The following is a 23,230-nucleotide window of genomic DNA, read 5'->3' as shown; positions in this document are numbered from 1 at the left end:
TAAACTCTTCACATTTTTTTTTATCTGAAGTTATTTACCTATATTACAGACCCACAGCCAATGTATAATGTTAGGGGGCACATGCAAACAAAAGGGGCAGTTATTTGGCATTTGTAAAACAAATTATGGCCTGGGCCACTTATACTGAAATTCGTGGAAAGAATTAAAGCAGCATTTCACTAAATTAGTTTTTAATGAATTAAATACAATTTCACATAGTAAGAATGATGTACTGTTTTCATTAAATAACTACAACAGGAGTTTATGTTTTATGAACTGTATAGTAGTTTGTAATTTATAACAAAAGTCTTGTTTTAGATGCTGCAAAATGTAGTGCAAGTTCATTCAAGCTCTAGTAATAACCTAGTAACTTCAGATAACAAGATCTGCTTCAAATTAATGTAAATCTGATAATCTCTATAGATGTAAAACTGCTGTCAACTGAAAAAAGCAACTTGACTGTGCCAGAGCTATTGAAATTGCCAGTACAACATTAGCCAATATGGGAACTTCTCAACTTCTACTAAATGGGAAGTTAGTCTCTCTTCTTGTTTCCAGAGGTCTTTCATAATGTGAGTCCCTAAGCTGTTGCTTACTTGCTTTGGATTTAAATCTGACACTGTCAGTAGGCAAGCGTCCTCCTAACCCAAACTTTAAGAGAAAGGCATGGTAAGAAAGACTTGCAGGAGCTTTTGGGAAAAATGGAGATGGCCTTCATATCTAAAAGCTCTTAAATGGAAAGAGGTGTCAGTATTGTTTTTGTTTACTTTTAAGTTTGCTTGCAGAGCCCTAGATAGTAGAAATGCTTGTCAGGGCAGTTATTAAAAAACAGTTTGTAAAAATGTAGAAGGGCAGGGAGGAATTTAGAATGGTAATAGACCTACATGGCTGTGAGCCCACAATATTATCTGTGCATTGATGGTGGATTGAAATCTCTAAAAATTATCTGGGCTTCCTGGTGGAGAAATGGTGAACCAACACACCTTTGCATCACGGAGATGATGCTGAAGTGGAGAATGGTAACCTGGCGGTGAGTGTGGACCTGCAGAGCTTTTCCAGACAAGGAGAAGCCATGAGATCACCCACCTGTGCTCTGGAAGGCAGCTCTTCACGAGTAAACCCACAGGATCAAGAGTGACCCTGCGGGTGACTTGTGGGTAGAACTCTTGGAGCCAAAGGAGAAAGATCAAACTCACAGCCTCAAGTAGAGCCTGCTTAAAGGACACTGAGTTCACCCACTCCACTTTCTAGAGTGGAAAAAAATTTAAAGTTATACAGATTTTCAGAACAGCAGAATACCTAAACCACCCGGTGAGTGTACCCCTGACCCGAAGGATTAAAGTAAAAGTAAAGAAATAATTATATGGATTTGAAAAGAATTAAAAGCAAAAAGTTTGCCAGGAATGGAAAGTAAGATAGTTTAAAACAGAGTAAGGGGAATTCAGACAGCTGAATTTGCAATATTGTTTATTAAAGAACTTTTGAACTAATTACATAAATAATACATACCTCCATGGGAAAGAGGATTATTTAAACTTGTTTAGAAGGTTGATTTCCATAAATAGATATGGGAAACTGGAAGCTGTGAAAGACCATGTAACTATAGAACTATGGCGTGCTGAAAAGGATTAAAGAGTTAAGGACTTGGGAGAAAAAAAAAGCCTCTCTTTGTTTTCTACTTCTCCTTTTATGGATCATAAATTATAAGAAAAATGGCTACTACTAAAAAACCAGCAAAAATCTCAGAAGGGAGGAGATTATTTATAGAGCAAATAACAGAAAAGGGAATTATGTCAGAGATTTTATAAAAGATGTTTGAATAAAGGGGCAAGAATATCACAGCATTAGTGACAGTTTCAGTGATTGAGGTTGTAACTGCAGCTGTGACTGCATCAGTTAAAAGAGATCTGGCTTCACTAGAAGGTAAAGTGGAGGAAAGATTTGCAAATATGGAAGAAAAGAAACAAAAAATTTAAAGCATATGGATAAGTGGAGCAGTTAAACAATTAAAAGGAAAAATGGAAATGTTGGAAAATACGACAATAAATAGAGAAATGGAAAAAGATTTGGATAATTTGGCACTACTAGAATTAAGAGAGAAAGAGTTTTGTTCTAGTCTGAGAGCAGTTCCAGAGCATCCTGGTGAAGATAGTAGAGAGAGGGTTGTTGAAATTTTTTTGGAATGGAATGAAGAAGATATGGATGCAGAAGTGGACAAAGCGTACCAAATTAATGCAAGATATGCATAACTAAGAAATGTACCAAGAGATATATTTGTGCGCTTTGTCAGGAAGAAGACAAGAGACCAGGTACTACAACAACATTTCAACATTAAGATAAGGATAAACAATTCAGAAATAATTTTGTTCAAAAAAATACCTACCAGAATATTGGAATTGGAGGAGATGCAAGTGGATCAAAAGGAAGGATCAGCACAACCGATACGACTGGGGAGGAGACTACTGCGTTGGGAGCTACAGGTATAGACGTTGCTAGTGGAGAAATAGACTGTGAAGATGGCAGGGTTTTCAGAGATGGCAGAATCGATCTGTTTGATTGGGGATAAAACTAAGTAGTTTTATAAAGGACTGGAAACCCTTTATGGGCTTTTTCCTGAAAATGGAAAAAAAATGAATTGGTGACTTTTGGAGTTGTAGATTAAAAAGGGTTGAATATGAGATGGAGGGGAACTATGTAATGTAATCTTAGAGTGGGAGGAGGGATAATAAGTTTGTAACTGCTGCAATGAAGATTGAAAGTTCTTTAATTTTCTTTTTTTTTCTTCTTTATCTGTATTGACTTTTACAATTTTTCTTTTATTTTTTCCTGTTTCTAAATATAAATTTTTCTTTATATATGTTTTCATATTTGTTTTTTATTCATGTACAGATCTTTAATAAAAATTGTGTGTGTGTGTGTGTGTGTAAAGAAATCCCTAAAATGCTCTGAGGGTAAATGATACAAGCTATAGCAGAAAATAGGTATACGTGAGCAGCATACAATGTTTAAACATGCTAGTATATAGGGGAAGATTTATTTTTATTTTTTTTAAAGTCTGGGCCTAAAATATCTGCCAATCGAGGATCTGGCTTATTCAAAATCAGTAAGTGAAATTCAGTGTACCCATAAATGAAAAATACAAAAAAAAATTCTGTTTCTTTTATGCTGAAAGGGTCAAGGGTTCAGCATAAAGTTAATATGTCTTACTTCTTTTGATTATTTTTAATACTTTCTGCTCTTTACCCTTTTACTTCTCTCCCCTAACATTTCAATTCCTGTTTATTATCTAGCATGAATCCTTTCTCTGACACCTAGAATCTTGTATCCAGCTTCTCTATTTATTGCAGTTTTTTTCAGTCATAAGCCTATTGCATAAAGCCTCATTCCTGGCTGTGGATCAAATGTTCCAAAATAACATTTAATTACTCCACAACTCAGCCAATTTTGTCAAAATTTTCCCTACCACAAAAACACAAGATCGTCAGTGTATATAACCTATATAATCTATCTCAGTAGTCACTATTTTACTTCTTTAAACACTATTTGTCAAACAATGTTACATCATCCATAAATTTACTCATTTTAAGCATGGATGAGAAAACTTGGTTCCCGCAATCTATCTTTCAATCTTAAATTATATTTTACTAATAGTCATGGGAACTGTATAGTATTTATATCTGCATGGCCACATTTCTATTTTACTATGGAAACACATTATGCATCAAACAGAAGTTCCAATTTTCTACAACTTGGGCCCTTGGGGTATAGTAACAACTCTGTGCATTTCTGTGTAGTATCTTTACATAACTGTACAAATAAACATTACTGGGTATTAACAAGCTGCAAAATGTATCAGAATATTTTCATATGCAAAAGTTCTGCAAAAAATAAGAATTGAGTCTAGGAAAGAATAGAAATAGCAGATGTTATTAAATAATGAGATTTTATCTAGCTTTTAAAAAATAATTTGACATTAAAAATCTATATTTTCTTGAATTCTACATTTTACTGGATCATATTTTACAATGAAAGCATATTTAAGAAACTGTGGTCTGAATTTTTTTCCAAGTATGTTGCAAAGGCATGTATTGTGATAACAAGACAAGGACAAGAACATACTGTAGAAACACCATAAGTCTTTTTACTGTGTAAATGAAATTCAATTAATACTATTTAGGTGGATAATCAATAATAGGTAGTTATGTCCCAGTGCCAATCTTCAGTTCCTTTAAAAATACATTTTATGTCCACTATCATTTGGCATTTCTTTGAAATAAACCTATCAGAGCCTAGGAAAGAGGATGGAAGTTTGCAAAGTATTACAAATTTGGAACATCCTGGACATTCCTTCTTGGAAAAATGGGCATTCATCTCCTAAGTACATCAACAGGTAGTTAGAAAGAGGATCAAGCAATCTCCACCTTAATGAATATAGCAATAAATGGAGTGCTAAAATAAATATATCCAGTTCCCAAGATTTCTATAAGCTAATATGTTTTCTCTTTCAATGAATCTGATTAATAAGACTATGATAATATGGTTTTCTTGGCTGTGAATAGGTGCTATGGGCTTGACATTCTTAGTACTGTTTACAGATTATAATATCTGTATACAGCAACAATTTTTTGAACTAAGGTACCTCAAATGGGCTAACGTACAGAATGTACAAAATCTGGGACCCATTAGTCCTGTGGGATTGAAATCTGGCAAAGTTGTAGCTGCTTCAGTACTGCTATGCTGCCGCGGTCACATGATTGTCATTTCCAATGCTCCCTGACAGCACCGGCAGGAAATCTAAACTTGATTGTGATTGCTGACATTCCCTGCCAGCTTCCCACAAGCAAAGTCAGGGAAGCCAGCAGGAAGTTGCAGGTTCAAGGCCACCAGGCAGGTAAGGGACTGCTGCTGGGTGAGGGAGGGAGCAAGGGGATGCTTGAGAGGTGCAGTTGAGGGTCAGGGAGTGTGCACGGGGGTGTGCAAGAGGCATGGCTCAGGCCAGGGAGGGGGTGTGAGGGGGTGCCTGTCAGGCCCAGCCCAAGAACAACGAAGAGACAGTCCAGTCCAGAACAGCTTCTTTATTTGTTTGCACCTAATAGACAGAATCTCGCCAGAGTAAACCTATGCTGAAGCAACTAGTGGGTATACCCTGTGAGACTCTAGGGAGGGGCTAGCCTCCTCCTCTTCACCTTTCCACACTCCTGTTGTGGGCTGAGGAGGCGTTTGCTCTGGAATATCTCCCCTCCCTCCTGACAACCTTGAACCTCCATTCCAGAATCTTCCCCGCTCATGCCATCCATTACAGTGCCTGAGAGGTGTGGCAAGGGTCAAGGAGGGTGCATGAGGATGCAGTGCAGATCAGGAGGGCACAGGGGTTTGCCGTGGGTTGGGGAGAGTGCACAAGGGAGGAAGGGAGGGAAGAAAGGGAGAGCAGGAGGAAGGAAGTAAAGAAGCGAGGGAAAGAACAAAGGAAGGGAGAAAGGGAAGGAGGGAGGAAGGGAGAGAAAGAATGAAGGAAGGGAGGAAGGAAGATGTCTGACACTCCTTGCTAGCTTCCCACAAGGAAAATCATTGGGGAAGCCGGCAGGAAGTCAGAAGTCACTCCTGCTTCCACTGACGTTTTGCTCACCCATGGTCATTCTGTTTCTCTGTTTAGGTAAGGAAATATCTCTGAAACGATAACCTAATGGGTCACAGGTTGTTTAGTAGGATTCTAATATGCAGTGGCCATAGCTTTTGATTATATTAGTTTAGATCTTTAACAGTCAAATAGTAAAAGTTGTTCTATGGCTGTTCTGCATTATAGAATTGATTATTGCTGATAGATCTTGATAAAAAACACAATTTATAAAACCTAATGGTATCAATTTTTGTCAGCATTTAAATAATGGACATGATGAAACAGAACCAAATTCTGATCTCTCAGGTACTGCCTTCATAAAGCACAGAGAGAACTTTGACTTTCTGATCTAGCAAATTTAGTAAAAAGTGCTAAGTTGTTTTGAAAATGCACAGTAAATAAAAAATGAAATTGTTAATTGGAGTGAATATTTCCTGTGGGTGTTAAGCAGCAGCCATATATCTGTGATAGAAAAGATTCATCAGTGTATTTTAAGTTTATTTCAATTAGCCAAACAAAAATGTCCAATAAATTGAATGTTCGCAATCATGTCTTTTGTTTTTTCTAAAATGAAGAATTAGATAAAAAAAACAATCTACTCCAACTTAAGATTTCTCTGGGTGTAAAAATAGAGTTGCAGCAGGAATAATGTATATGGGTGCTTCCAGATAATATTTCTTAATGTTACCACTCAAAAGGTGTTGTTCAAGCATTCCCAACTTTACATTATTTACAGGTTAGCAATGGTAAGAAAAAAAGGGGGGGGGGAAGGGAAAAACATGGAAGTATTTAAAATAGAGTAAAAGAGTTGAATACACTCTCCCACAAGTAATATTTGGTGAATAATCAAGGGTGGTTAAAGAATAAAGTGCCTTCTAGAAGATTCTAGAAATGCTTCCTTAAATTAACATCAGTGCTTCAAAATTGAAGAGATAAAAATATAATTGTTTTCATGAACTCACTTTTTAAAATTGAACATTAATAAAATGTAACTGAAAGGACGCGGTGGCGCAGCGGCTTAATGACGCTGAAAGTTGCTGGCCAGAAATGGTCGACACTTCAGCGGTTCGAGCCCAGCCTTCACGCAGCAGAGTGAGCTCCTGCTTCCTCCCCCAGTTCCTGTCAACCCAACAGTTTGAAAACTTACGTGAATAGATAAATGGGTACTCTCACTCCGGTGGGAGGAAAAATGCTGGCGGCGCCTTGCAAAAGGAGTCGGGAGCAGTTGCCGGTAGCGCGGAAGCCGCGCTCGCCCGAAAAAGGCACGAAAGCAACGGAAACCCTGCCTCCTGTGCTCGCCAGCTGGGCTCTGCTCTAGGAAGGAGGCACTGGCAAACCACTTCTGAAACACCTTGCCTTGAAAACTGCAAAGGACTCGTCCAAAAGCAGTTACTGCAGAGCCGGTAACGACTGAATGCAGATAAAAAAAAAAAATGTAACTGGTCTATTAGTGATTTTACTCTTTAACAAATAAACCAAATAATTTTTATGCTTTCACGAACCCCATGCTCTTGCTTCTCTCAAAAAGGGCAATTACAAAAGTGCCTAATTGTCTCACTTTATTAATTATTCTAAAAAATGTGCCAAATTACGTATCAATCAAATAATCAGAAGAATTCTTGGAGATTCTGCAACTCCTGGTTTTGTGTCCTATAGGCTTTTGCTCAAAGTCACACTGCGAATTGTATTTCAAGGTATTTTAAGTTCAGAAAGTTAGGGTATCTTAAAAATCTTAAAAAATCTTAAAAAGAAAGAAGGGACTCTTGTACTTACAGTGGGGCAAAAAAGTATTTAGTCAGCCACCAATTGTGCAAGTTCTCCCACTTAAAAAGATGAGAGGGACCTGTAATTTTCATCATAGGTATACCTCAACTATGAGAGACAAAATGGGGAAAAAAATCCAGAAAATCACATTGTCTGATTTTTAAAGAATTTATTTCCAAATCATGGTGGAAAATAAGTATTTGGTCACCTACAAACAAGCAAGATGTCTGGCTCTCACAGACCTGTAACTACTTCTTTAAGAGGCTCCTCTGTCCTCCACTCGTTACCTGTAGTAATGGCACCTGTTTGACCTTGTTATCAGTATAAAAGACACCTGTCCACAACCTCAAACAGTCACACTCCAAACTCCACTATGGCCAAGACCAAAGAGCTGTCGAAGGACACCAGAAACAAAATTGTAGACCTGCACCAGGCTGGGAAGACTGAATCTGCAATAGGCAAGCAGCTTGGTGTGAAGAAATCGACTGTGGGAGCAATAATTAGAAAATGGAAGACATACAAGACCACTGATAATCTCCCTCGATCTGGGGCTCCATGCAAGATCTCACCCCGTGGGGTCAAAAGCTACCATCAGTAACACTGCCGCCAGGGACTCAAATCCTGCAGTGCCAGATGTGTCCCCCTGCTTAAGCCAGTACATGTCCGGGCCCGTCTGAAGTTTGCTAGAGAACATTTGGATGATCCAGAAGAGGATTGGGAGAATGTCATATGGTCAGATGAAACCAAAGTAGAACGTTTTGGTCTAAACTCAACTCATCGTGTTTGGAGGAGAGAGAATGCTGAGTTGCATCCAAAGAACACCATACCTACTGTGAAGCATGGGGGTGGAAACATCATGCTTTGGGGCTGTTTTTCTGCAAAGGGACCAGGACGACTGATCCGTGTAAAGGAAAGAATGAGTGGGGCCATGTATCGTGAGATTTTGAGTGAACACCTCCTTCCATCAGCAAGGGCACTGAAGATGAAACGTGGCTGGGTCTTTCAGCATGACAATGATCCCAAACACACTGCCCGGGCAATGAAGGAGTGGCTTCATAAGAAGCATTTCAAGGTCCTGGAGTGGCCTAGCCAGTGTCCAGATCTCAACCCCATGGAAAACCTTTGGAGGGAGTTGAAAGTCCGTGTTGCCCAGCGACAGCCCCAAAACATCACTGCTCTAGAGGAGATCTGCATGGAGGAATGGGCCAAAATACCAGCAACAGTGTGTGAAAACCTTGTGAAGACTTACAGAAAACGTTTGACCTCTGTCATTGCCAACAAAGGATATATAACAAAGTATTGAGATGAACTTTTGATATTGACCAAATACTTATTTTCCACCATGATTTGCAAATAAATTCTTTAAAAATCAGACAATGTGATTTTCTGGATTTTTTTCTCCATTTTGTCTCTCATAGCTGAGGTATACCTATGATGAAAATTACAGGCCTCTCTCATCTTTTTAAGTGGGAGAACTTGCACAATTGGGGGCTGACTAAATACTTTTTTGCCCCACTGTATTTCTTCCCTTACCATTGTAACTTCTTGTAGTTGACATTTTTGTAGTTTTAAACTTTAAATGGTTATATTGGGAATTTGGGATATCTTTTGCAACTCATTAAAATGTTCGTGAAATCTAAATCTAAAGTAATAACTCACTGATCAACTTTGTAAATAGTAAATGTTGCCTATTGTTAGAACTTCTCTCCTGATGAGTTCTGGGAGTTGAAGTCCGCACGTCTTCAAGTGGCCAAGGTTGAGAAGCACTGGTCTAAATAAAGACCATACTTTTAGAGAGGATATTTAACTGAAGCAATTATATAGTCTAGACCACAGTGCAGGCAAGCAAAGGTCACATAACTATTTTCTTCATATTTTGATGAGAGTTCAGTTTATGCATTCCACACGATCCTACAAGTTAGAAATATAGACATTTATATTTCTCACTGCAGATGTCTGTAAAAGAAATATATAATCAAATAGGTGGTTATATAATTTGTAGATGAATACTGTACTGGTTTCAAAAATAAGTATAGTTTCCTAATGTATTGGGTTATGTTCCTTTCTGGAATCTTAAGGTACAGCTACTTTGGTAACAGGTTACAGAATTGATATTATATCCGTGTTTAGGTAGGTCTGTCTAAAGCTACTTCTGGCTCTGTTTCAACTGTTACCTAGGAGATACACAGAAGCTGAAGTGAAGTAGAGGTAATCTTACACCTGTACTGAGACGTTTGCTGCCTGTGCTTTTTCTAGGCAATGTCTCTGGCTATCTTGAACTATTTGCACCACAGCTGATTATTATCAGAATTACGTCAAGATTTTTTTTCTCCTTGGTTACTGGTAGTAGTTCTTTGTTGCTTTGGTGTAGATTGCATATCTGTAGAATGGAGCTGTTTTACATGATAGTTGATTGATCTGGAAATTGCTATGCAGGCTATGGAAGGGGGTAAAATACTTTAAATAAATAATAACCTTTCTGAAAGAAATTGATTGTCAACACAGTCCCATTACCTATATAATCTGTTGAAATGGAAAGCAAGAATGGAATGTGTCAACAATTCATATTCATGTTAAATCAATTACTGCATTTTCCCCCCAGTCTGTTTAATTCTTTCTTTATTGTGACTTCATTGCAGACTTTACTCTTCTCATTCATTTGCTTCTTTGTAAGAGTCATGTCAGGCTAATCTGTCTTGCTGAAGAAATTACCAAACTTCTTGCATGAGATTTGCAATTAGTCCCAAACATATCCTCTAAAGAGGTAAGAAATACTCAGGCTAGAACACTCTGAAGTGCAAATTAAATAGGACTATCATGAACAGGGGAGCATGATGGAACAACAATAATAACAACAACAACAACATGCCTGGAATTCACAGTAATTCTGTTAACAATTTTACCTATCCAGTAAGTGCAGTAGCTGAAAGGGGAATTCCAATTTGGGCAAACTTCGGTATTCCAGGAATTATTGCAAAATAAAATTATGCATTCATTTTATCTTAAAGTGGTATTTCTTCTTTTATTAACCTAAAGCAGGCATGGGGAAACTCTATTTGTCCTAAGCTATCATGTTAAATAGTGATGGATGATGAGAATTATAATTCAGCAATATCTGGACAGCAATATGTTCTCTAGTCATAGTTAAAATTCTAATCTGAAATGTTACTGTTTATTTGGGTAAGTACAAGGGTACCTCTCACAACTTATCCTTCTGTTAATAATTTTCCAGTATCGACTTCAAGAGAGTCACTTGTAGCTTTCAGAGTAGAACAGTAGGATTCTGTGCCTTGCATATGATTGCATGTGCACTTGCATATGATATCGTGATATAAGTACAAAGAGGTAAAGCTTTCCACACCATACCCATTTCATTCTGGCATCATCATGGCTAGCTACAGACACCTATGTTTGAAAGTGATGCTTCTTGACATGTGGGAAGCACTTCTGTTCACATCATTAAAATAGTTACATCTTTTGTAAGCATTACACAGCTGCTTCAACAAGTGTTACTGGCTATCTCTGCATGTGTATACATTCCCAGCTACTTCACTTCGCATGTGAAGATAGCTAGCCATTCAAACCTTGCACCTGCTTTAACAATGTAAAGCAAGATGTTTTATTTGCACTCCTTCAGGCTGAGAAACACCTCTTTCAAAAGCTTTGCATAGACCTAATGATAATAGCAAGGCAGTGCAACATTGCATTAGCCTCCCAGTCTTAAAATGCACATCTACATAGTGCACTGACTGGCAGATAAATGAAAAGCTTATTCTTCACAATTTGAAAACTCTAGCTTTCATTCACAGACTATGGGGGAAAAAAGTGTGGGAAGAAATAGAGGTTATGTGCTGGCCCTTGGCAGGAATAATTAAAACCACAGTGCAGAAGTACGCTGAACAATTGGGTTGTTGATGAACAGTAAGGAATGGCACTAGTTTTCCTGAGTATGCATTGCATTAATTGGCACTGGGCAAAAGGAAAGGTTTTCAGTTAAGAACCTGTTTTCTGATTATTTATAAAACATGCAGACCTTCTTGCTGGTATTCATCAGCCTTACTTACAGGTAGTCCTTGGGTTACAACTATTTGTTCAGCAACCATTCAAAGTTATGATGGCGCTGAACAAATGGACACTTACAATGGGTCCTCGTAATTCCAGCCATCACAGTGTCATCACGGTCATGTGATCGAAATTCGGGTGCCTGGCTTGTGATTATGATGTCACCATGAGCCACGGTCACGTGATTGCGATTTTCTATGTTCCCTTCTGGCTTCCCACAAGCAAAGTCAATGGTGAAGCTGGCAGGAAGTCGGAAGTCATGGTCACGTGAAATCCTTGCTTAATGACCTGCACGATCCTCACTAAATGAAGGTAACTGGGACTGCCGAAATTGTGTCACTAAGTGATGTGGTCATGTGATGTGACACTTTACAACCACATCGCTTAGTGGTGGAAATTCTGGTGCCGATTGCCATCATAATCTGAGGACTACCTGTATTTCCCTGAAAAATAGATAAACATCTAGAGAGAAACTGTCATTAGCAATATACGTATTTTGACAAGTACCAGCAAGCAAGAAAAAAAAATTGATTTGAAATATATATTCAGTTTAGGAAAGTTTAATTTTTTTTTTTTTAATCCATGATTTGCTCAGGCCTTTGGTGAGGGAGAGTGGAGACCCTTTGCTTCATCCCTGTCCAGTCTGTCATTCTCACCATCTTTTATTTATTTATTTAGTACTGGTTATCATTGTATTTTCCTTATTCTAGTTGTGAGCTGCTCAGAGTTGTTGGGAGTCAGGTGGCATACAGATTTGATAAATAAAAATGTATTATAAACCTTCCTGGGAAACCTGGTTTTGGAAACCACTGTACCAGTTTTAAAAGTTAAATAATATCTAACTATAATCAAATAATACTGAAATATAATATTTTGCTTTAATCAGCTTTTTTTAGTAATATAATTATGTAACAGAAACAATATGTAGTTTGCTGTAGGGGTAACATTATAATAACTTAAGGCTGTAACCCATTACATTCAATACTTACCTGCAATTCAGTCCCATTGAACTCAATGATTGAACTGGAATATATAAGAATATACTTTATAGCAAATTACATGCAGTGTGCACAGTAGGATAAATTACTGTGGTTATGCTGTAAAATACAACTATTCTGGTGAATTGCTGGTGTGGTTACATTATTTTGGGACAATTTCAAAAGTTGTTTGTATTCTATTCCTGATATTAAAACTGTTACACAATTTGTACTTATTAAATTAAGCAAATATAAATGATTGTAGATATTTTTTTTTTAGTTTTTATCATTTTAAGTTTCTGTGTATAAGTGTTTTCAAAACCTGAGCTGTGTCAGATTATAAAATGTTGAACATTCTTCTTGTTTAGGACATGGTAGTATTGGGGAGTGATCAGGACCTATACCCACTAATGAAGTTTTGTATGTAGCCATTTTTTGGTGGAGGGGGGGTTCTATTTTTTGAGAGAGAAAGAAATCACACACATTTATCTTGGTTATCATCCAGTGAATTTTTGGTTGTATAGTGTTATTAAGCGTAGAATGCTAATGATGGAATGAAATGATAAAGTCATTATATTTTTGAATGATAAAAGTTTATAGCCAACACAGAACAGTCCAATAAAATATGATACTATAAAAATATCACCTAAACCACAAGGAAGACAGTTATCTAGCATAGCCAAAATCCAGAATAAAGTTGTTTTAAGATTTTCAAAAACTGCCTCATGGGAATTCTGTTGCACAATGTTGAAAAAGAAGATAAAATAAGAAAGCAAGAAGGGGCAATAGTTTTAACAAGTGGTTCAAAACAAATGTAATTTGATGAGCGGAAAAACTAAGTTTTTCATTGTATTTTGACTTAAGGTCCTGAAACAATAATTTAGTTAAGTGGAAAAGTTCACTGCACTTCCAGATTAGTTCCTGGGCTCATATATTGCTTAAGCCAAAATGCTGCTTGATTGTTTTGGGCTTAATATGTTGTGTAAACTCAACCAATGGAGATAAAACAGACAAAAATCCTAGTTATTTGGCAGTTTGGAAACAGAATGTTGGAGACTTTGTTGGTTGAATAAATTACTGTTGCATTAGGCCATTGCTTGAAGATATTGCAGTAATATACTTTAAGGACATGGTTGATGCCAAATTATAAGGAATGGACATAAAGTATAAAGTAAAAAATAGTATTTTGCAATACTATTTACATTTTGGGTTTGGTCCCCACAACAATGAAGAACCTGAGTCAGCCAATTAAAAATCATCTGCAGTGGACTGTAAAGCACAAGTAATGAAAAACACGATGAGGTTTATATAATGAGATCTCTAGAGTCGTGCCATTGTGTTGTTGTCTTGGGTGGAAACTACAGTACTCCCGCAGCATTTAAAATGCTAAAATTAAAAATTGCAAGAAAAGATCTGTAGGTATGCTAATTAATTTTGTGTGTGTTGTCTGTTTGCAATTAATGATCAAAATAAGAATGGTTGAAAGTAGATTGGAGCAATGTTAGATGTAGTTAATTAAGAATGGCAAAATATGTTAAGATAAATAACATTCAGAATAGATTATAAGGCTGCCCGGGAGGTAACGTGGTTGTGTTCTGGCAGTGGTGAATTCATTCTTGAGGGAGGGGATTGTTCCTCTGCACCTTAAAGAGTCGTTGGTTCTTCCCCACTTTAAGAAGTCATTGCTGCATCTCACTGTACTGGATAATTTTCTTCCAGTGTCCAAGGGAAGGTTGTAGAGAAGGTGGTCACACAACAGCTTCAGAGGATCCTGGATGAAGTAGATTATCTGGCCCCCTGTAAGTCAGGATTCAGGCCCAGATATGGGATGGAAACAGCATTGGTCGCACTTGTGGATTATGTCTTGTGGGAATGGGATGGGGATAGTGCATCCATCCTTGCTCTACTTGACCTTTCGGTGGCTTTCAATACCATCAACCATGGTATCCTTCTGGATGGCTTTGGGGGTTGGGAGTGGGTATAATTGTATTGTGCTGATTATTTTCCTTTCTCTGAGGCCAGTTCCAGTCGGTGTTGATTGGGAGTGAGAGGTTCTGCTCTTAACCCCTACTAAAAGGGGTTCTGCAGGGCTTGGTACTCTCTGTGTTCCCATTTAACATCTGCATGAAACTGCTGGGTGAGATCATCCATCACCAAAGGGTGAGGTATCATCAGTAAGCTGATGATACCCAGTTGTATATCTCCATCTCTGGTGAGCTAAGTGATGCTGTTGATGTTCTCTTTCAGTGCCTGGAGACTGTAAGAGCCTGGATGGGGAACACGCTTCAGCTAAACCCTGGCAAGACTTAGCAGCTTTGGGTTTGGTGGCCTTCTGTATCTGGGGATTTACCATCTTTGGTGCTGGATGGGATTGCACTGCTCCAAACAGGCCCAGTGTACAATCTGGGGGTTCTTCTAATTCATGACTTCTGCTTGAAGAGCAGGTGGCAGTCATGGCCTGGAGGACCTTTGTACAGTTTCGTGTTGTGCACCAGTTGTGCCCAATCCTGGATCAGGAGGCTCTACTCTCAGTCACTCATGCCCTAGTCACCTCCCAAATGGTCTACGCTCTACATGGGACTGCCCTTGAAGAGTATCCAGAAGCTTCAGCTGGTACAAAATGCAGTCATATAGGCAGTTATGTATGCTCCAAGAACTGCACATGCTTCATGATCTGCATTGGTTGCCAATTTGCTTCCAGGTCCAATTCAAGGTGCTGTTTATGACCCTTAAAGCTCTACATAGCATGGGACCAGGATATTTGAGGGAAAGCCTCTCCCCAGTTACTTCTACTGGTCCCATCAGGTCTGGCAGATCAGGCATGTTACAGGTCCTGTTGGCCAGGGCACTTTGTCAGGTGGGACCTAGGAGGAAAGCCTTTTCTGCCATGGGCCCTGCCCTGTGGAATATTATTCCCCCTGAGGTGGGACCCTGTTGGCCTTCTGGAAGGCCCTTAAAACATGGTACGGACAATTGGCTTGGGGATCCCATGATAAAGTGGAGCCTGCTAGATGGCCATATGATAATTAATTGAGTGCACTGTTTTGTATGCTTTTAAATCATTTTGTTTTTTATATTGTTTTTACCTTTTTAAATTGGTTGTTTTTAATCTTTTTTATATACTTGGACTGTTTCATTATATACACTGCCCATAGGCACTAGTGAGATGGGTGGCTATACAAATGAAATAAATAAATAAGTAAGTAAGTAAGTAAGTAAGAGGAAGGAAGGCAGGCAGGCAGGTAGGCAGGCTCATGTAAGATTATTGATAGGATCCCAGCTTTCTCTAGCCTATTGTCCTCTTGATATATGGGCAAAGCAACTGCAGTAATTCCTAGTCAGCATAGTGTAACATTCCTGTTGGCTATCCTGGATAGGATTTGTCAGAACTGAGTTCTAAATTCATCTGGACGGCACCAGTTTGGGGAAGACTATGGTAATTCAGCGGAGAAATGTGGGTGTGGAGAACTGGCTATGTCAGTTTTCTAATGGCTATCCAGTTTTCCTGAGGTGGAGCAGACATGGCTGGAAAAGTTACTCTATATGATCAAAGCAACTGAGAGAGGCTCCAAGAGAAAGAAAAATCCCAATCTGTGAGTTTCCTATCTCTGAGTCTGCTCAAAAATATGCATATACCTTAAATGTTTAATTTCTTTGTTAAAATAGGAATTACAGCAAAAAGAGGATTGAGAAGCTGAGCGGAGCACAACACATGCAAGAAGGGGAAGACACAAATTCATTTTAAATATATGAAGAAACTGCAGATTTAGTCACTCTACTTCCTAGTCTCCTTACTCTTCCCACATACCTCTTAGTCCCTTTCCTTCATCAGAGCTCTAAAATTGGAGATAAGAGTAAGTGGAAATAAAGTGTATGCAGGGCAGGAGAGAGGACAAAATGTGGCTAAGTTGGGGGTCAGTTTATGCTTATTAAGCAACCAGCACTAAAGTGAGGAAATCCTCAGGTTTTTGAGCACGCATGGCCTTTCTCCTTTTCAGGAGGCAGAGTACTTGAAGTACTGTATATGCAGTCAAGGGGAAAAAAAGCTCATGCTTTTTTCTTTACAGTATGAAATATATGGTGCAGCTACACAAACTGGGTACTCTCCCACTCAGGAGGGGGATGGTAATGTTTCCAGTTCATCCTCCTCCCTAAAGCGGCAATTTGCTGTGTACTATTGGGAAATTCAGAAAAAAATGGTTTTGGGGGCAGGTGGGATTGTAACCATAATCCACATACAAGGTATTAGCTAAAATGACCTCCTCCCCTTCAGCCCTTGTGGTAGCAATTTTGGCAGTAAGTGATCACCATTGGTTTCTGTGTGACAAGATACCTTTCTTATCCATGTAAATGTAAGAATGACCTCTTTGCCTCAGTAATACGATTATTTTGTAAAGCATTCCAGTTCCCTATGTAATGATTGCATATGATACATATTTAAGTATAAATTTTACTCTGTAGAAGCTGTAAGCGAAGTGTATTGTATGGTAAGATTTATGCTTGAATTTCAGCAGTGGGTATTGATATTCATATCATGTTCAGTCTAGATAGCAAAAAGCAATGAGAATAATAAGTCAGTCTTATAAATAGAGTTTTGTTATGTGTATACCAGCAATTATATAAATGTTGTGTATCTTATATCTCTCTTCTCTCTCTCCCTTTCTTAAAGTGTGTGTGTGTGTGTGTCTATACATACACACACAGTGTGTGTGTGTGTGTGTGTGTGTGTACACAAACATACATACCTTGTATATTCATTCATAAAGGAAAAAGGCACTAGCCTCTTTTTCTGACTACATATATTTTACCTAATCTGCTGCCTGAAAATGGAATAGGTCTTGCATGCTCAAAAGGTTGAATAGTTCCTCGTTTTTGTGCTGGTTAGTTAAGGAATATACTTTAAACTGACTCCCAACTCAGTCCATTGTTCTGCTCAGCATATACTATATTTCCATTTATGCTTATAACCGATTTCAGAGCTTAGTTAAAGGAAAGGGGCTTTAGGCAGACTGTAGATATAAGAATTGTAAGAAGCAGGGAAAGGCATCCAAATAGCCTCTGTCTATAACCAGCAATCCGATGGTACCCCTTGGTTTAGTGAGGAGCTTTAGGATATGAATCATGAATTAAGTGGATTATCTGGATCCCTTTTGATTGGCTTCGCATCAGGATATGGGACACAAACTACTACGGTCAGTCTTGTGGATGATCTTTATTGGGAGCTGGAGGGAAGGAATGTGGCCCTTAAGGTCTTATTAGACCTCATAGTGCCGTTCAGAACCATTGGCCACTACATCCTTCTGGACCATCTACAAGTGTTAGGATTTGACCACACTGGTTCAGTTCCTTAGCCAATGTTGTTCAATATCTATTTGAAACTGTTGGGAGAGGTTATACATCAGTTTAGGATGAGGTATGCAAAATGATAAATAGTTAGGTGAGCTATGCAGGAAATGCATTGCATGTCCTCACCCACTCTTTGCTGGCTATGAGGGACAAACTCAGACTAAAGTTTTGCTCAGATACTGTTTTGTTCAGAAATGGTCTGGCTCTTGGCTGGCTGCTGCATTAACTCTGGATGGGATCACACTTCCTGTGAAGTAGCAAGTCTGTGATTGGGTGTTCTTCTGTGGCACAGCTTCTGCTTGATCAGGTAGAGATTGTGGCTGGGGAGCCTTTCCTCAGTTTTGGATGGTGCTCGAGTTTTGACCCATATAGGAGCAGGAGCAGGAGCAGGAGTGACCCTGATGGCAGTCACTCATTTCTACAATATGTTGTGCTTTGAAACTACCCAGAAATTTCAGTTGATGCAGAATACAGTGACTTACTTGCTAGAAGATGAGAGCTGTTTCAGCAGGGTACCTGCAATATGTTTACGTAAAACAAAAGCACTGGTTTTGATTTATAAAGCCCATCATGGTTTGGATTCTTATTGCCTTCTCTGATCGAATTCTGCCTGTGTGTTCATCATGAGAAATGATGTTTCTCTTTCCAACCCCCACTAAGGTGTTAGTATGATAGAAGTCCAAGCTTTTTTAGTAGCAGTTCTATCCTTGTGGAATAGTTGGCCTCCTGAGGTCCAAATAGCTCCCAGAAGCCTAACTTTTAGGAGAATGCAATGTTAGTACTTTTCCGCTGAGTGTTTGGGGCATATCTTGCTCAGCTCTGGCTATTTTATATGTTTGGTTTTAAGATTTTAAATGTTTGTTAATTTTAATTTTAAAATTAATTTTAATCAGGTTTAATTGTCCCCTGTTTTTTAAAGAATTGTTGTGTATTATAATTTTATGAATTGTGACCCACTTAGAATTGCTGGGCCAGGGCAGGGTACTGTATACAGTAATAAATAAAGATTTATTTATTTATTACTATACTATCACATAGAGATAGACAAATAGCATGCAAGCCTCTCTTAAGGATCCCATATTGGCAACAAGGAAAGAAGAAGGTTTCTTTAACTGTTACAATCTGTTCACATGACAAGTTGAACAGAGAGAGTTAGTTTAAATCCCACAGAGCACCAGCTCTGACTTACTTTGCCTGGTGATAGTGTTGGTGTGTTGCATGACAAATAAACCTCTCTTAATCCAGTTAAATGTACTGACTTAATAAAGTCAGTTTGTTATAGGGGTACTCTTGTTCAGTATTCAATTTTGAGGAGTCTTAAATATTTTTTTAAAAAACGAATATATATATATTTTCTTTTGTGCCTTTGAGTCACTCCTGGCAATTGCCTGGAAAACTCATGCAGTTTTCTTGACAATATTTTCAGAAGTTGCTTGCCATTGCCTTATTTCTAAGGCTGAGAGAGGATGATTGGCTGAAGGTCACTCAGTTGGCTTCATGCCTAAGACAGGACTAGAACTTACGGTCTCTGTTTCCAGCCTGGTGCCTTAGCCACTATACACCAACTGGCTCTCTTAATATTCTGTAGCCCAGCAAATTTTCTAATAAACATGCGGTTGGATCCATATTTTCATATATTTGGAGAGGGAAATCCATTGAAAACAATGGGAGATTATTATTATTTTTAGATCCAAGAAACCATTTTAGAAACTTAGGTATATGATGAGCACCATGATCAGAAAAATAAATGTAAAAATAATATCAAAGTACAGATCTCAATGGTTTCTTGACTGAGATATGAAAATAAAATTTATGAATACTATACTAAATGTCTAAATTACTACAATAGGAAAATGGCTTTGCTCTTAGGATTGGCGTAAGTGATTAAAAATGCATAAAGTAATGAAAGGAGGAAACAAAACAGTAGGAAGGAGATCTGCAGCAGCAGCTGTCACATCCTGTGTTCTCTGAAGGAAACCATGCTTGTAAAAGTTGTGCCAACATGTCATACTCAGTAGGTGTTGATGCAGAGATGCTAATAAAAATCGGGAATGAATTTATGCACAGGATTCTTTCAGCAGGTTTTGATTTCATTCTTGTGGATGTGTATTTTAGTCATTATGGGAGTAATGGTAAGTAACATTAGCTATGCTTAAAATATAGTTAGTACTGCATACAAAGGAGAAGGTGTCCAGAGAAGGATTGACAGTGTAGGGACTTAGTCTGTCATGCTGTCACTGATAAGATGGAAAATATCTATTTCTGGAGTTGAGCTTCCTAGCGACGAGCAAAATGCCATTTAAAGTGCAGTGGATGAAGTACAGCAAGATCTATAACAGGAAAGCTTAAGGATGTTCACTTCCCTCAAATAAAGTAACATTGTGACTGCAGTTAACACATTCTGTTCATTTCAATGAAAGCAGGAGTAGCAATATTTAAATAAATACCAAACCAAACTGAATATTGTTTCATCTACTGAAAAGAGCAAAAGATAAATATTGGCATAACATCTCAATGCTATTCCCACAAGTAATGTTATACTACTGGTCTCTTTTTTGGAGATGACATGGAGTTTTAATTACTGTGTTATAGTGCTGCAGTTAATCATCAAAACTAAAAAGGATTGTTTTATAGAGAGGGAGAGAGAGCGCAAGAAGAGAGAGCATTTAGTGGTAACAGAGATGTCTGTGATGTCATTTTCTGTTGCTTTTCAAAAGTTTCTGTAGTTATTTAAAACCTAAGTAGATATGAATGCATCATCCATACATAAGTAGTTGTTTAAGTTGTGTGTGTGTATATGTGTGTGTGTGTGTGTGTACATACATACATACATACTGTTGGTCCAGTTACAACAAAATTAAACTTAAATTTTAGTAGATTTTTCCTAAGCCAGTGGCTTCTGTCTTTCAGTGGAATCTCCTGCTCGCTTTCCAAGCCATTTTTTTTTCATGGAATGAGTGCTTCATGGAACATAGGAAACTCCTGTATGTCAAATCAGATAATTACCCATTCATCTCAGGATTTAGGATGCTGACTGATGGTGGGTCTTGAGGACAGATTTTCAAATCCTTCCTGGAGAGGTCAAGAAATGGCTATAGTAATTAGAAGCAATGTACATTGCTTACTATTTAGCTATAGCCTACCTCTCTAGAAGAGGAAAGAACAGCCTTGTTGTATGAGTTGTGAAATTCAAATTCAGAAAAAAGGATTCCATTTTATCAAACTGAGTTTTGGCTAACATACAAAGTATTCACAGCTCATTTACTTTGAAGCATAAATGAAATGATTGGGCATCTTGTTGTGAACTTGATATTTTGTTCTTCATTATTTTATGGTTTTTAAAGGATTTTTTAAAAATAATTTTTTGATAATGACTCTACAGCAATGCTTGCTTGTTGTAGGAAGAAATTTATTTATGAAATTTACAGGCTGTCCCTGTCTGTCCCAACTCTGGGTGGTTTACAAAATAAAACAAGTATACACATAAGCTAAAAAAAATCTGGAAAAGCAAACACAATCTAATAGACAAAATATTGCAAGGGGTACATCGCCCACTCTAGCCCAAGGCATGGGGGAAGACACAGGCTTTAAATGCTTGTTTAAATTCGGTCATGGTAGGGGTTGTATGAATTTCAGAAGGAATGTGGTTCCAGAAAGCAGGTATCATGGGTTTTGTTTTCTCCCACCATATTGTTATATGACAATCAGGGAGCTCTGTTAGAACACAGGGATCTGGATTCTGCACCAGCTGAAGTGTCTGGGTGTTCTTAAAGGGCAGTCCCATGTAGAGCATATTACCGTAGTTGAGAGGTAATGAAAGATTGTTGCCAGTGACTCCAGTTCCAGGAATGTATATAATTGACTCTGTAGATAACTGTTCTAGCGGGAGCTGTGAGTCCAAGGAGAGTCCCCAGATTATGGATCAGTTCCTTCTGCTGGAGCACCACTTCATTTGAACCTAAATTTGGAGCTATCTGAGAGTTGGTTAGCTTCTGTATTAAGAGCCACTCTGTCTTGTTTGGGTAAAGTCTCAGCCTGTAACCTCCATTCCGACCCTTCTCCAGTCATTGGTCAAGACTTCTACTATATCTCTCTGTTCAGTATGGCATTATCTATGAAAATTTTCGGGTTTCCTTCAACCCTCCCTCATAATGATGCAGCTATTTGATTATCCCTAGTGATCAGTGGAATCATTCTCTCAACTTTGACATATCAAAAGTAATCCTGGTATAAGTTCCAAAATATACATACAGCATATGCCATTTTCTGCTTGGATGAATAATCTGTTATAAATAAGAACTCCCCAAACCTCTGATATCTGAACAATGCTCTTTTTTCTGAGATAAAATTTAACTAGTCAGTCAATCTTTGACAGCATTTAAAGTTTGTAGTGCTGTTTGTGACTTCTCTTCCAAAGGCTGTGATGTTCTGTTTGGTCCTATGTGTGTTTGTCTCTTGGTTTATTTGTGTAAAGTGGCAGTATAGAAAGAAAAGTCCTGTTACCAAAATGATTTGCAATAAGGCTTTGTTGAGCTACCAGCATTCTTGCTGTTTTATATTTACATCCTTCCAACCAACCAATCAGTACAGAAGCATACAATTAACAAGGGACTTGAATACCCAGTCCCTGTGCGTAAACTCTACAGTTCTACTTATAGTAGTAGATTAAGATAACATATCTTTGTGGCTGCTTTTCTTTGTTGATAGAATTGTTTTTACTGGTGCAGCTTGCCAAATCAGCATTTCCTTAACTACTTTACAGCAAGAACTTTTGTTTTTATGCAGCAGAGCAATATTTAAAAAACATTTTGAGCGTGGGAAACAAGGGTTGGAGCTGTCTTATCCCAGCTGTAGAAAGTCTATCACCAGAATGGTAAACTTCTGAGAGAAGAGTAAAGATCTTCAGAAATCCATTAAGTAATGTGAAGCTGTATAAGGCAAAATAATGTACCTTTATGATGAAGATTATGAAAGGGTAAGCTGTGAATGTAACTGTGTAAAAGTGGCATTGATACAGATGTAAAATTTGGAGAATGTTTGAACTGTAAGAGCAATTTTACATTTTTTTTAAGTGGAGGAGAAACTTTTTTTGAAAAATATTTCTTGAAAAATGTGTGATATTAAATGTTGAAGACATTTGAATCCTTATTTGGTCTTCAGTAATAATTATAAATATTTATATTATGTATACACATATATCTTAGGTTTTAGCAGTTGGAAGAATGAGGGGGGGATAAACAACAAAAGATGTAGTAAATAATATGATTTTCTTATGTATGTTTAAAAAGAGAATGTAGATCAGCATTTTAACAGAGTACCAAAACTCATATTAATAGAGACAACTTTAAAAAAAAAAACCTTTAATCTTATTAAGAAGAAATATATTTAGCTGCTTTGTTAAAATTCACAATACTACTGGACTTTCCAAAAGTAGAATATTATTAAGCATACAATGAATCTTACT

At 37.8% G+C, this 23,230-nt stretch overlaps 1 protein-coding gene across 4 annotated transcripts in view; it reads left to right on the top strand.

Annotated features, from left to right (window-relative positions):
* The window catches only part of CACNB2 (calcium voltage-gated channel auxiliary subunit beta 2), a 162,554-nt gene that overhangs the window by 66,323 nt on the left and 73,001 nt on the right, over window positions 1-23,230 (top strand). The window contains exon 1 of one of the 4 annotated variants that reach the window (XM_007422420.3): window positions 22,428-22,741. The exons of the other annotated variants lie outside the window; for them this stretch is intronic. Within the exon in view, the coding sequence (XP_007422482.1) occupies window positions 22,712-22,741 (30 nt within the window). The 5' untranslated portion in view covers window positions 22,428-22,711. Of the gene's footprint in view, window positions 1-22,427; window positions 22,742-23,230 lie in introns of those variants that run through there. 4 annotated transcript variants of the gene reach the window in all.

Source organism: Python bivittatus, unplaced genomic scaffold (genome assembly GCF_059951505.1).
Source record: "Python bivittatus isolate LINGU-HERP-01145 unplaced genomic scaffold, Pbiv_v1 ctg000610_np1212, whole genome shotgun sequence".
Lineage (NCBI taxonomy): Eukaryota > Metazoa > Chordata > Lepidosauria > Squamata > Pythonidae > Python > Python bivittatus.
This window is presented reverse-complemented; position numbering and strand designations above follow the sequence as displayed.